At 28.0% G+C, this 15747-nt stretch overlaps 2 protein-coding genes across 3 annotated transcripts; one reads left to right on the plus strand and one right to left on the minus strand.

Moving 5' to 3' along the window:
* Positions 1-256: 256 nt before the first annotated feature.
* On the minus strand, positions 257-3707 carry LOC123265298 (geminin). 2 transcript variants are annotated; one of them, XM_044728994.1, is made up of 6 exons: positions 3560-3707; positions 3430-3493; positions 3221-3339; positions 731-867; positions 456-628; positions 257-378 (listed from the first exon to the last, which is right to left on the minus strand). In XM_044728994.1, exons 2-6 carry the CDS (start codon positions 3478-3480, stop codon positions 322-324), a joined length of 537 nt encoding a protein of 178 aa, XP_044584929.1. In that variant the 5' UTR covers positions 3481-3493; positions 3560-3707; the 3' UTR covers positions 257-321. The 2 variants fall into 2 exon arrangements, with proteins under 2 accessions (XP_044584929.1, XP_044584930.1); XM_044728995.1 differs by having other exon boundaries at positions 3430-3488; positions 3560-3687.
* A 7161-nt stretch (positions 3708-10868) lies between these two features.
* On the plus strand, positions 10869-15491 carry LOC123265229 (TD and POZ domain-containing protein 1-like). The gene is made up of 2 exons (XM_044728884.1): positions 10869-10908; positions 14446-15491. The coding sequence occupies exon 2, from the start codon at positions 14467-14469 to the stop codon at positions 15418-15420; it is 954 nt and encodes a 317-aa protein (XP_044584819.1). The 5' UTR covers positions 10869-10908; positions 14446-14466; the 3' UTR covers positions 15421-15491.
* Positions 15492-15747: the final 256 nt, after the last annotated feature.

A 15747-nucleotide genomic window follows, 5' to 3' on the forward strand; every position in this document is an offset into this window, starting at 1 on the left:
TTTACACATCTTTAATTACATGTTATTACTTATTATTAATGAAAAAAAATAATAATATAATCGTTAAAGTTAATTTTATATATATTTTATATCTGTTACTCGATAATAAATTTACTTGTGTTGATTATTTAAATATAAAAGTAGAAAAGTTTTTATGTCTCGACTGTTACTATACTGTTATTTGTGATTAACTAATTAAATGTTTGATTAATTACTCAGGTGTATCAAAAGTTAATAATAAATTAAAATCAGTCAATTGTTCAATAATTAATTATACCTGTATAAAATTGATATTTAAATAAATAAAAACTAAGTATTTTATCATAGTGTATCTTCCAGGGAATTATTTATGTCACTACGATCCTCTCCAATCATTTCCTGTAACAAATTATTTTAATTAACATTTATTATACTTATTATTATTTAATAATAATATAAAATATAATTATAATTACCTGAAGGACTTCTACGAGGGCTCGAGTTTCGTCAAGCATTTCTTTATAAATTTTCTTCTCTTCCTCAAGTTTAGCAACGCGCTCAGTTAGCCCTTTGTTTTCTTCTAAAGCATCGTCGAGAGCAATGCGCCTTCTTTCCGCTAGCACTTGCCAGTAGTCTTCACTTGGACCAGCTGTGGGAAATTTTATTTTATTATTATGCATTGTTATTTATAATAAATATAAATATAATAAATGTATGTATAATGAATTATAAATTTTTAAAATTATAGTACCTTCAGATGTCAAATCTTCAACTTCTATTTTTATTTTATTCCCTCTGGCAGTTTGGCAAGCTTTATCTTTGAATATTATTTTTTTTATTTTCTTGTCTTTTTTTGGAGCCTCTTTTTTAGTTTTTTCTGACATCTCACTGAAAAAATAATTAAATTCCATTATTTTAAAAAATAAATTAAATTTTGCTTTATTAAATAATGATTTTTATTAAATTGCATTGTACATTTTTAACGATTGACGTTTTTAAAGATATAAGCTCATTTTGATGTTGTACACATCAAGAGCTTTTATTTGAATACCCACAAGCATTTTTGATATATTTTTTATATATACATAAATATAATATATATAAATATAATATATATAAATATATGGAAAATTGATGTGGGTACTCAAATGAAAGGTCTCGATGAGTGTAATGTCGAGGTGAGCTTATATCTTTAAAAATGTCAATATTCCACAAGATACAAGGTCATTTCTTAATTATTGATATTCTTAAAGATGTAAGCTCATATTGCTGTTACGCTCATCAAGAGCTTTTATTTGAGTACCCACATGCATTTTGATATATTTTTCATATATACATATATATAAATATATAAAATATATGAAAAATTGATGTGGGTACTCAAATGAAAGGTCTCAATGAGTGTAATGTCGGGATGAGCTTATATCTTAAAAAATATCATTAGTTGAAAAAAATACAATGTCAATTATCAATTATTGACATTTTTTAAGACATAAACTCGTTTCGATGTTACACTAATCGAGACCTTTCATTTAAGTACCCACATGGCATTTTTCATATATTTTATATATATGGTATTTGTGAAATATATAAATATATAAAATATATGAAAAATTGATGTGGGTACTCAAATGAAAGGTCTCAATTAGTGTAATGTCGAGATGAGCTTATATCTTAAAAAATATCATTAGTTGAAAAAAATACAATGTCATTTATCAATTATTGACATTTTTTAAGACATAAACTCGTTTCGATGTTACACTAATCGAGACCTTTCATTTAAGTACCCACATGTCATTTTTCATATATTTTATATATATGGTATTTGTGAAATATATAAAATATATGAAAAATTGATGTGGGTACTCAAATGAAAGGTCTCGATGAGTGTAACATCGGGATGATCTTATATCTTTAAAAATGCCAATAGTTGACAAGATATAATGTAATTTCTCAATTATTGACATTTTTTAAGATATAAACTCATTTCAATGTTACACTAATCGAGACCTTTCATTTGAGTACCCACATGTCATTTTTTATATATTTTATATATATGGTATTTGTGAAAGATATAAATATATAAAATATATGAAAAATTGATGTGGGTATTCAAATGAAAGGTCTCGATGAGTGTAATGCCAGGGTGAGCTTATATCTTAAAAAATGTCAATAGTTCACAAGATACAATGTCATATCTTAATTATTAACATTTTTCAAGATATCAACTCATTTTGATGTTACACTCATCGAGATCTTTCATTTAAATACCCACATGGCATTTTTTATATATTTTATATATATGGTATTTTTGAAATATATAAATATATAAAGTATATGAAAAATTGATGTGGGTACTCAAATGAAAGGTCTTGATGAGTGTAACACCAGGATGAGCTTATATCTTTAAAAATATCAATAGTTTACAAGATACTAGGTAATTTCTCAATTATATATCTAGAGATAGAGAATTTTCTTATACAGCCTAAATACTTATCATAATAAATTGACTATCGGTGAGAATGATATGAAACCTTGAAAAGGCACAAATTCAAATCAAGATCTTTGTAGTAACATTAAATTTAACTAAAAAAACCGATTTTATCATATGACTCTCCTGGACTCAAAATTTTTCTTATTCTTTTAATAATATAAATAATTAGTCTTATAAGGTATTATTTATTGAATCCGATTTCAATTTAAGTATATTTAAAAAAAATTTTTTGACATTTCTTAGAATACCTTTTTTTTTTCATCTTAATTTTAATTTGTTAGATTAAAAATAAATTATCAATTTCAATTATATATTTTATAAAAATTCAAATTATTAATATTGTTATAAAAAAAATTAAATTTTTTTAAATTAAATTATTGATGACATTAAAGTTAGCAGTCACTTAATAATTTATTAATTTTATTTAACAAACAAATTTGATTCGAAAAATTAAAAAAAAAATTTAATTTTTAAAATTTTCTCTGTCAATTTTCTTTTGTCATAATTAAAATAAATACATAAATACTTTATTTGTTAAAAAAATTCTTAAAATTATTCAATATCTCCTACATTAATTTCAATAAATTATTCCCCACTTTTTACTAAATTTTCTCAATAAAATTTCTGTTGAAAATAAAAAAAGTAATCAACGTCCACTTGTCAAAAAACTGAATTTTTAAAAACCAAAAACAAAAATACTTGTTTAATTCAATAAATCCAAAATAAATATTAAAAAAACAATCTTACTTCTTGACAGGACCTGAAGCAGGGCCACTGGATTTTAATTGTCGGCTTACTCCAACAAGATTTTCCTTGTCCGTGGCTGCTGGCTGAAGAGTTTGCAATGCTTTTTTAGATTTGTCTTGCTGAAGATGAAAAAAACAATTTAATCAAATAACAGTGAAAAATATTTTATAGAAAATATGAGTTTTTTTTACAAAAAACATTAGACTAACCTCCAAATTTTCCGAAGCGACGGCGGCTACGGCTAAACCTCCAGTTTTCATAGTAACGTCTTTACTAATAAGTAAATAAAAACTCTAATTAGTTGATGCAAACAACAAAAAGAGTAAATAAATATTTTACCGATTTATTTTTTATGCATATCAATTTTGTCTGCAAGAAGCCGTTACGTTTTGGCGCGAATGACTGTTGTACTTGTTACTGAATGAAAGTTTGTAAGTAAGTACATATGCATACAGATGTGCAGTGTACAGTATAGTTTATCAGATTTTTAGTGCGCAGGCGCGCGGTCATTTTGAAAGAGCGCTAATTTAAATTTACAGACAGATTTTTTTTTTTTTCAATATCAGTTCTGAAATAAAAACTTAAACTTTTTAAATGAAAATTAATTTAACATATATTTAATAATTTTATAACAAATAAATTAATAACACTAAAGTTAGCCGACGTTTTTAATTTTTTGTTTTTTTTTTTTTTTTATTAATTGAATTAGAACAAAAAAATATTTATTAAAAATTGCACTTACAGCTTTTCAAGTTTTTTACAAATGAATTTTTTTTTAATTTTTTTTGCAATCATTAATTAATTAATAATTTATATTTTCAATAACAAAAAATTAGGAAAACGATTGACCCTGAAGGCCATCCCTGCAACTTCCCGCTAATTCCATACTTAGGCGCTTAAAATTGCACCAACGACGTTTTTGAGCTCTTCGAGCTCAAAAATACAATTTATATGTTGTTTTGAGCTCTCTGAGCTCAAAGAGACAGCTTATCTATTCTTTTGAGCTTTTCGAGCTCAAAATTCTGATAAAACACTATTTTTTGAATTTTCAAACCGCAATAACTTTTGAATGAATGAACCGATTTTCACGTGGTTCGCAGCATTCGACGCAGTTTTTTAAGCCTCATAAAGAATCTTCAAGATTAAATTGATATCTCAAGATATATCTCGAACGAATCAACCGATTTTGACTGGATTAGCGGCGATCAACATGGTTTTTGAAGCTTAAGAGCTGATTAGTTTTTGGAGTTGATCGATAGAGCCGTTCAAAAGTTATAGAGTACCAAAATAGGTTACTTCGGTTATTTTGAACTTAAACATCGACTATAGAAGCTAGTATACTGAAAGTACCTTAGTTACTTGTGTGTATAATTAATAAATAATTAATTCTATTGTATGATTTTTATCACACAGGTCCACAAAAAAAAAAAATTAGAAAAACGGTTGACCCTGAAGGCCATCTCTGCAACTTTCCGCTAATTCCATACTTAGGCGCTTAAAATTGCACCAATGACATTTTTGAGCTCTTCGAGCTTAAAAATACAATTTATGGGTTATATAGAGGTTGAGCTCTCCGAGCTCAGAGAGATTGCTTTCATATCCTTTTGAGCTCTTCGAGCTCAAAAGTCTGATAGAGATTTGATAAGACACTATTTTTTGAATTTTTAAACCGCAATAACTTTTGAATGAATAAACCGATTTTCGACGCAGTTTTTCAAGCCTCACAAAGAATCTCAAATTTTGAATTGATCGCGCTAGGAATTTCGGAGTTATTCTGAAAAAATACTTTTTTCGGTTTTCTTTCGTTCACGATATCTCTCGAACGAATCAACCAATTTTGACCGGACTGGTGGCGATCGACGTGGTTTTATGAGGTTAAGAGCTGATTAGTTTTTGGAATTGAACCATTAAGCCGTTTAAAAGTTATTCCGAAAAAACCACATTTGAAAAAAATTTTTTTTTCAGTTTTTTGAAGATTTCTCAAAATCTATTGATCTGAATCGGTCCAAATAGTTTTCAAAATCTAAGTTTGGTCAAGCCCTTTCGAATAGCACCAATCGCGATGAAATCGGTCAAGCCGTTCAAAAGTTATAAGCGGTTCACATACTTTCACACACACACACACACACCGTGACAACTTCGCGGGGATAGTCAGGGAAACTTCCTGTGACTTTCAAACGTCGAGATCTGATGAAAACTCGATTTTTGCAAAACGGGGTGAAAACAATAACTTCCCGATTTTTAAAAATCTTCGATTTTCTTGGCGGGAAGTTAAAAATTTTTCAGATGGCTTACTTAATTTTCATATAAATTTTTTTGTATTTCTATAAGATTCATAGAATAAAAAAAAATTTTATAAAATTACTTTAACAATAATAGTATATTGTGTGACTAGGGATGAAACAAAACGATTTCAGACCAGAGTGAAGTTGCCTGCCCGAGCGAAGCGAGGGCTGGCATCACTCGGTCTGAAATCGTGTTTCATCCCGCGTCACACATTATATTTTTCATATAAGTTGCATTAAAAATGCTAGTTTTTATGTCTGGAGCCAACCAGAACTAGATAGTTTCAGACGAATAGCGAAAATACAATTTTATCATAAAACTTATAATCAAATAGAAAGTAATAGTTTATTTTTTATCGAACATTATTCGTAAATTGAATAGTTTTCTTTTGTCATTCTTATTTATGCTTAATAACAGAATTATAATATGTCAGTACAGTTAACGGTTAGAATGACAATTATAATGGTATAAAATAAACAAACAATTGATAGGATTGAAAATAAAGCTGCAACTTCAGCTCGCGGACAGAAAATCGTCATTTTCTGTCCGCCGGGAAGAAATAATTGATTCCTGCCCGGCACAGTCGCATTGGTCTGAAATTGTCTATTTTCGGTTGGTTCAACGGCAGGGAGACAACTTTACTCCAAATAATTCAACTCCGTGCCAACTGTACTCAATAACCCATGAGTAAAAGAACTTTTACACGCTTTTTATATTAGCTTCACTTGTATGTCAGTTTGTCAGTTTGTCAGTTTGTCAGTTTGTCAGTTTGTCAGTTTGTCAGTTTGTCAGTTTGTCAGTTTGTCAGTTTGTCAGTTTGTCAGTTTGTCAGTTTGTCAGTTTGTCAGTTTGTCAGTTTGTCAGTTTGTCAGTTTGTCAGTTTGTCAGTATGTAACTCTCCTTCGCATAAAGAGACTACCATAATGATATTATTTAAATTTTGATTATTATCAACCTAGAACCCAGGTGATGACCTTCCTAGTCATCCTCTGATGACCATCCCGAAGTTATATCTCGAAACCAGGTGTTTTCCTCCGTAGGTTTTCATCGGGAATGGCACAGATAAACCCGTACGTCAACCCTAATCCTCTGATGACCATCTCGATGTTATATTTCGAAACCAAGTGTTTTCTTCCGTAGGTTTTCATCGGGAATGGCACAGATAAACCCGTACATCAACCCGGAAACCTCTGATGACCATCCCGAAGTTATATCTCGAAACCAGGTGTTTTCCTCCGTAGGTTTTCATCGGGAATGGCACAGATAAACCCGTACATCAACCCGGAATCCTCTGATGACCATCCCGAAGTTATATCTCGAAACCAGGTGTTTTCCTCCGTAGGTTTTCATCGGGAATGGCACAGATAAACCCGTACATCAACCCGGAATCCTCTGATGACCATCCCGAAGTTATATTTCGAAACCAGGTGTTTTCCTCCGTAGGTTTTACACGCTTTATATTAGCTTCACTTGTATGTCAGTTTGTCAGTATGTAACTCTCCGTGGGTAATTTGCGCGCCTGAATATTTTTGATAATCAACAAATAATAGTTTAAAAACTAAAAAATCACGCTTTTATAAATAAACCAAACTAAAAGTAAAAAATAAATAATAGTTTAAAAAACTAAAACACGCTTTTATAGAAAACCAAACTAAAAATAGAAAATAAATTTTAATAAATTTAAATTAAGAATAGTGTTAAAAATTTCAATAAATATAAATTAATAATAGTGTAAATAAAAAAATGTATTTTATTTTAAAAAAAGCGTGGGGTGCATGGTGTCAATAGTTATAAATATTTTATTGACAGATATGAGTAGAGTGATTATCATTTTGATATCTTAAAAAAGCACCCCACGCTTTTTAAAATAAAATACATTTTTTTTATTTACACTATTATTAATTTATATTTATTGAAATTTTTAACACTACAATTTAAATTTATTAAAAAATTTTCTATTTTAGTTTGGTTTTCTATAAAAAGCGTGTTTTTAGTTTTTAAACTATTATTTTTCTTTAATAGTTGAATCCTAACTCTACTCCAAATTACTCAACTCAATGCTAACCTTACTCAAACGTTTAGTTAATATTAAGCTTGTAACTTTAAAATTTTACTTAGTTCACACTTTACTCAAGGATCCGAACAAAAACATTTTCACTGTAAAAAAATCACGCCAAGTCCACGTTTATAAGACTATTAAGAAAAAAAAAATTTTATTTCTTTACAAAAAGATATAAAATAAAAAATTAAAAAATCCAAGTAACCGATATGGTTGTATATGATTTTCGGAAATTAAAAAAAATTTTGTTGTAAATTTAAAAATTAAAAGAAACAATTTTGGAACGTATTTAGTGTGCGTGGTTACGAAAAATTTCACTTTTTATGAAATTCCTAAAATCTATCTACTAGGACTTTTAAAAAAATTGAAGTACACAATGACGCACACCAAGTACGTTCTAAAATTGTTTCTTTTAATTTTTAAATTTACAACAAAATTTTTTAATTTCCGAAAATCATATACAACCATATCGGTTACTTGGATTTTTAATTTTTATTTTATATCTTTTGTAAAGAAATAAAATTTTTTTTTCTTCATAGTCTTATGAACGTGGACTTGGCGCGATTTTTTACAGTGAAACTGTTTTGCTCGATTTCAGTATTTTTGTAATTATAATAAAATTGACAATTTTAATTTAATACATTTCCGGTGGCAAACTATCCCCTTTAAGCTATAGTTCATGTGAAAGTTATTCTTGCGCCGCCTGGCGTGTGTAATTGCAAGCTGTCAAATATCTTTTTTTCACTGTAGTTTCCCATCTATTATAAGATTAGCATGCATCTTTATATTATTTAGTCTCTGGCCGTCCGCTTTTTACATAATAAAAAGTTAAAATGTAAAAATATGGGTCTATATAGTTTGTGCTGATTATTTTAATAATTTTAAATAGAAATTATAAAGATAATTGATAATAATCAAGTAATACGCGTAATAAAAAGCATGAACTACTATTATAAAATATCATATAAAAAAAAAAATCAAAATAAATTTGAAAAAAAATTTGTAACCTCAAAAATCCGTTCTGCTTACGGTATATACACACTCGGTAGTCTGGCTTGAGAACGGAACTTGGCGCCAGACTCTATCGAGTCTGTTGATATCAATATTCAATGCACAGTTGACTCCGCGTTGAGCAGATAAAGAAGCAGCCGTCGGTTAGAAAGATGTTAAAACGATAATAATTACCACCTGGCGCTTGATGGGTATTTTCATATGCCCGGAAACTCTTAAATTATCTTAACAGCCGAGACCAGTGATTGCAGTTTCAATCGGCTTAGCGAAACGAATGGAAATTTTGAAAAAACGTTTTTAGAGATAATAGATAATTTAATAAACTATTTCACCACAAAGCGTTTTTTTAAAAAATTTCATTCGTTTCGTGAAACCAATCGAAACTGCAATTGCTCTGCTGTTGGGAGTGCGACAGAGATAGTTCCGTTGAACTCCGTGAGAGCAAAGCGAGAAAAAGATGGTCTCGCCTGTTAATAAAGTATAGATAAAATTCGAATATAATATTTAATGTATTAAAAATAATTATATATACATTAAAAATAGTAATAAAATAAAAAGTATTACTATATTAAAAGGCTTAAATATAAATTTATATATAAATCCACAGATTCGGTAGAATCTGGCGCCAAGTTCCGTTCAAATCCGTTGTAAACGGAGCGCCAGACTACCGACTGTGTTTACTGTAAGCAGAACGGTATTTCGAGGTTGCAAAATTTTATTTAATTATATGGTTCTCCTTTTTCCAAAATGATATATTATAAAAGTAATTTATACTTTATTTTACTGATATTAATTAATTATAATCAATTATAACACTTAATTCGCTTAAAATTATTAAATTTTATCAGCACAAACTGTAGTAAGCCCAGAAATTTCGATCCTGACTTTTTTTCGATGGGGAATATCAGCGCCACAGACTAGATAAAATAAAAATGTGTAGTAATCCTTCCTATAGACACGCAACTACAGTAAAAAGTGATTCATAGCTTGCATCTATGGCCGCCAGGGTGCACTGGAATTACATCTACATAAACTGTAGCTTTAAAGGATAGTTTGCAGTAAAAATGCAGTCAACACGAGATTTAAGTTGTTATCAATTGTAAATTTTCATTATAATTACAAAAATACTAAAATCCGAACAAAAACAGTTTCACTGTAAAAAGTCGCACCAAGTCCACGTTCATAAGACTATTAGGAAAAAAATTTTTTTTTCTTTACAAAAGATACAAAATAAAAAATTAAAAATCTGAGTAACCGATATGATTGTTTATGATTTTCGGAAATTAAAAAATTTTTTGTAAATTTAAAAATTAAAAAATTTTAGAACGTACTTGGTGTGCGTCATTGTGTATTTCAATTTTTTAAAGTCCTAGTAAATAGATTTTACGAATTTCATTAAAAGTAAAATATTTTGCAACCGCGCACACTAAATACGTTCTAAAATTTTTTAATTTTTAAATCTACAATAAAATTTTTTTAAATTTCCTAAAATTATAAACAATCATATCGGTTACTCGGATTTTTTAATTTTTTTATTTTGTATCTTTTTGTAAAGAAAAAAAAAATTTTTTTTCCTAATAGTCTTATGAACGTGGACTTGGTGCGACTTTTTTACAGTGAAACTGTTTTTGTTCGGATTACAATTACAAAGTAAGGTTCAACAGGCATTGAAACTCGCATTTTCAATGCAGGTTATATAAAAAAATTATTTTTCTTACCAATCCTCGACTTGAACTTGTTTTTATTTTTTTTTAATAAAAATTTTCATTTTTTTTTACATTAGAGAAATTTATCTTCAGTCGATCAATTTTTCTGCATGTTTTGGGATTCCCCTTATAAACACTTATTGAAATTAATTCGCGCATGCCACGTAATTGTTTTTTAACGCGTCGCATTTATAGCGTCTACGGAGACTATACACTGTGAATATAGTCTCCATAATAGCGTCGTATTCTGTTGAATGGTTCTAAATAAAAGAGACCGACCGTTACGTGCCTTCCCATAAACTTTGTAAGTTTCAAGTTATAATTATAATTATTTGTAAGTAATTCTTTATATGTAATTATTTACTTAGATTGATGATCAAATAATTAATTTTTAATTTGTAATTTAATTTTAGATTATTCGAATAGAAGGTTAGAAAAAGATGGCCGAACTGTAAACACGTGCTGATTGATATTCTGACTAATTAGATAAATTAAACTTATTCGAATAGAAAACTAATAATTTTATTTTTTAATTGCAAAAAAAGTCGAAACAGCAGCTGATCCTGAATAATTTTATTTGTGATAACAATAATTATAATTTTTCATAATAATTTGTCTACATTTGGGTGAGTTTTATTACTATCATTTAAATATAAGGACGTATGAGCACTGAGGTAACATTAATAAAACAGTTTGATTTTTTTTATGTGCAGTTTAAAAACTTAAAAATAAATTATGGAAATTTTATGACACTTAAATTAGCAGATACTTGGTAATTTTTGATTTTTTTTTTTCATATAAAATGAGTCTAGAAAATTATTTTGAAAAAATTGAATTTATAATTTTTTAGTTTTTCAAATATGAAATTTTTTTTTCAATTTCACTTGTCATAATTTATTTGTTTAAAAAATTATATAAATTACAAGATATCTCTCGATTTCAGTGTCTTAATATTTTTATGGGAATAACTATAATATTTCATTAAATAATTATAATTACAACTAATGAAGATGAGTAATTATAATAATATTGTTTATGGATCAACCTATACATGCTGACACATTTTTTTATTTTTTGCATGGGAATTGGCTATGAATAAAAAAAAAATAAATAAATAAAACAAAAACTTCAAGGTAAAAGTAAATTTATTACTGATCCCCTAGCGGTTTTGTAAATGCCGAAAAAATGTCGCAATTATACAGTATTAATGCGGTATTTTTTCAGCATTTTTTCGGTTGTTTTGGTCAGTTTTTTTATCGAAAAATTACGGAACATTTACCGTAAAAATGCGATACATTTACGCTGAAAATGCGGCATATTTACGGTAATAAGGCGGTAAAATGACTATATTAAAACCATATTTGAAAAATGGTGTCAAATTAAATAATGCTCGGACTGGGATTCGAACCCAGAACCTCCTGGGGACATGTCGGCTGCTCTACCATTTGAGCTACCCGGTCTATACCATATTGTTTTTTTGCTTATTCTATATATATTAAGCTACACCGTCCATCTTACGATAAGCATATTTAAAATTAAATAATATAATTATATATGTGAAACAATATAACTTTTCGATTTTAGAAAATTTGCAATTTTCTAAGTGAGAAATTAAAAATTGAAATTAAAATTAGAATATATTTACTTAACATATGTATTATTTTATATTAATTATCGCTAAATACCTAATTAAAAAATAATATTCTACATATTTTTTATTAAAAAATAGTATTTGTTTTTGCAAAGTAGCGATGGAGAATAAAAAGCAAAATTTGAAATTTTTCATTTTATTCATTTCTAACATAGAAGTAAACTAAAAATAAAACTAAATCTTTAATAATTGTCCATTATATTAGAAAATATTCGGCAAAATTACTGTATTATTACGGTAATTATTTGGAATTTTTTGGGTAAAATTTGGGCATTAATGCGGTAATTGTATAGTATATTTTTGGTAACTGTACAGTATAAGTGCAGTATATATACTGGATAACTACAGTATAAAAACTGGCCAAAACAACTATAGTTTAACCGCATTATTACCGAATTATAACGGTAAATATACGGCATGAGCATAAATGCCGAAAAATTACGGTATTTTTACGGCATTATCAAAACCGCGAGGGTCTTAATTAAAAAAAATAGTCATGCTTGAACCTATGAACTGAAAAGTTAAAATCAAAGTCAAAATATCGCGTGCAAAAAGATAAAAGGGCAGTAACCAACCTGTGTGCCCTTTTAGCTTTCCCTGTTTAAAATTTCAATAGGATCCCATTAAAAGCGACAAAAGCCACTTAGAAACCCATAAATTTTAGTGGTTTCTAAGTGGCTTTTGTCGCTTTTGATGGGATCTTATTGGAGCTTTTCAACAGGGTTAGGAACTTGAAAATTTTATACCCTGAAGCAAAAAAGACCCATACATTTTTTTTCTAAGCAATTTATTAAATGCTTGTCTAAAGCCTAAAATTAAAAAAAAATGGTGCAGTCAAAGGGAAGTATTCTAACTGTAAGGTCTTTCAAAATTAAAATTATAAATACAGTCAAACCTGGATAAGAGAGAGTTCAAGGGACTGCGATTTTTTTTCTCGCTTATAAAAGTTTCTCACTAATCCGAGTTTCTAGCTTATACAGGTATAGGAGAATTAAGTCTCACTTACAGAGGTTTTTTAATAAAATGCAAAATATTTAGTTATAAACAAGATAAGTATAGTTTATTAGAATGATAAGTTTGCAATGAAATCAAATAATCTACAATTTTATTTAAAGAAATCTGTTTGTTTCAACAGCGTTTCATCTATGGGAATATTCTTATTGAGGGTTCCTTCGCAATATTAAAAAAAAAAATTAAAAAATGAATATTTTCTGATTTATGGGGTACCTATCATCCTAGACAATAACTAGTTTAAAAAAAATCAGTGAATTTCGATTTTTTAAATAGTTTTTATAGAAAATTTTTTTTCAATGAAAAATTGATATATTTTTTTTTATTCAATTTTTAATGAATTTTGAGAAAAAAAAATGTGTCGTAGGAGAAAAAAATTTTAGTCATGTGAATTTTATTTTCAGAAATTGAATAATTGCAAAAATAAACAATTGTTTTTGTTCTGCTCCTTTTAATAATAAATTAACTTTTTATACTAGACGTTGTTTTGAATCTAACTTGCCTTATTTGCTTTTGACGCCTCTATCTCCACTATACTACCCTGTTCGTACTTCCTTAAAAGTATTAAATTAATATTTTGTATTATTAATATACATTATTAATATATTTACTGAAATAATTAATTAAGTAGGGGAGAAAGGGGTCAAATGAACCACGGGGCAATTGAACCACTCGACTTAAAAAATCGAAAAAATTGAAAAAACGCTTCATGCTCTTAGAATTAGATTCTAATATGTTAAACTTGGATATGATCAAAATTTGAAATCATTGCGATCGATAAATTTTGAAAAATTGAGATTTTCTTATTTTTAGGCATGCAAACTTTCTTTTCGGCTGGTGACAAATTGTTTAATAATATTTAAATTTTTGAATTAATTGATAAAATTTGAATTATAGTAGTTGTATATACTTATATTTTATAATCCTCAACTTTGTTTATAGTGATAGAATGGTTTATTTATTTATTATTTACTATTAATTGTTTTAAAATTATACGGGGTCAATTGAACCAGCAGTCCCGGGGACGATTGAACCATACGGAGAAGCATGGGACATGCGCGCGCATCTTGACTCGACGTGAAAATACTCAGAAATAACCTAACAATTTGATAAACTCAATTTGTAATTAAAATTATTTTTAAATCGATTTTTAATTTATTAAATATAATATATGTGTATTAAAAATGTGCAACAGTAATATTAGAAAGTAACAATTAATATGTTATTTATTAAAAGTTCGGGTTTGAGTTATAAATGTCATTGGTTCAATTGCCCCCCGAGCGGGGGTCAATTGAACCATTCGACGCGTTTGGATAAATTAATAATTTTTAAAAATTCACGTTGTTTATTAACTAATTTATGTATTGATAATGATAGTAGACTTAATAAACTATCATTCCAAGAAAAAAAAATTTATTATTTAGTTTTAATTCGAATAGTAAAAAATTACTAAACTTTTTTTGGTTCAATTGACCCCCTTCTCCCCTAATTTTTATTACAGAAATAACTTCTTCCAATTACAATGAGCCTTGAAGAGATTAAATCCACGGGTTATGTAAAATTTGTCTGGCCAGCTAAACTTTGTACTTGGTCCGAAATAATTTATTCTACTGATTTTGAAATAGAAAATCTTGAGAATGTTACTTTCAACATCGGGTTAAGATTTGTATCTGGATCAACAAATAATTTTGTTTTATGGGTCAAAAAATCAACTTCAGAACCAGCTAGTGCTTTAATCAAGGTGATGGTTGGTAACGTGCCGACTCAGACTGATACTATTGATTGGAAAAGGTCCTGTATTATTTCAGAATCTATGACTATTTCTGGACAAACACTAAGTCGAAATTTACGTGACAATTGCCACGGTAGTCATTATTTCTACGAAATCGAAATTACGTGCGAGATATTTTGGAAAAGTAAAATAAAAAGTACTCTTAACAACAATCTGTATAATAAGGTGCAGAAATTCTACAACTCAGAAGAACTCAGTGATGTTATAATCATTGTTGACAAGGTCAAAATTCCAGCGCATAAAGTCATTTTAGCTGCTCATAGTGAAGTATTTGCAAAAATGCTGCAATCTGAAATGAAAGAAGCTAAGGACGGTGAAATAAACATTGGAAATTTTGATCCAGAAATAATTCTGGAAATGCTCCATTATTGTTACAAGGGAGAGACTAAGGCAAGCCAGGATACTGAAGTAGCGTTGCAGATGCTTGAAGTTGCTGATATTTATCAAATTATTAACCTCAAGGAAATTTGTGAGCTTACGTTGATGAAAAATATGTCTGTTGATAATGTTCTCAACATAATTGACGCAGCTGATGATCATAACGCAGTTGACTTACGCAAGAGTGCCATTAAATTTATTGTTCTTCACAGCAAAAAAGTGTTGGCTTCAAGTAAATTTCAGCAATTGTTTTATAGAAAACAAGACTTGATGTTCGAGCTAATGTGTGCTGTCGGGAACATATAAAAAGAAAATATAAAAATTTTCTATTTTTAGTTTTATGAGTTCAAGTTTGAATTATTCATAAAATATGTCTCCATTATACCACTAAAAATTTATATAAAAAAATATTTTATAAAACTTCTTAATAATAAATTCAAATATTAAGTTTTTTATATTTCTATAAAATTCATTGAAAAAAAATAAATATTTTTCAAAATCGTTAAAGATATTATTAATTGTACTTATCATAAAATCTCTGATAGGGCAACATGATTTTAAGTAAGTAATTCTTGAAGTTCAAGAACAATTTTTGACTATCTTTTAGATTTTATTTAACAAACAAGTTAGTTA

The sequence above is a fragment of the Cotesia glomerata genome, linkage group LG5 (assembly GCF_020080835.1).
Source record: "Cotesia glomerata isolate CgM1 linkage group LG5, MPM_Cglom_v2.3, whole genome shotgun sequence".
Lineage (NCBI taxonomy): Eukaryota > Metazoa > Arthropoda > Insecta > Hymenoptera > Braconidae > Cotesia > Cotesia glomerata.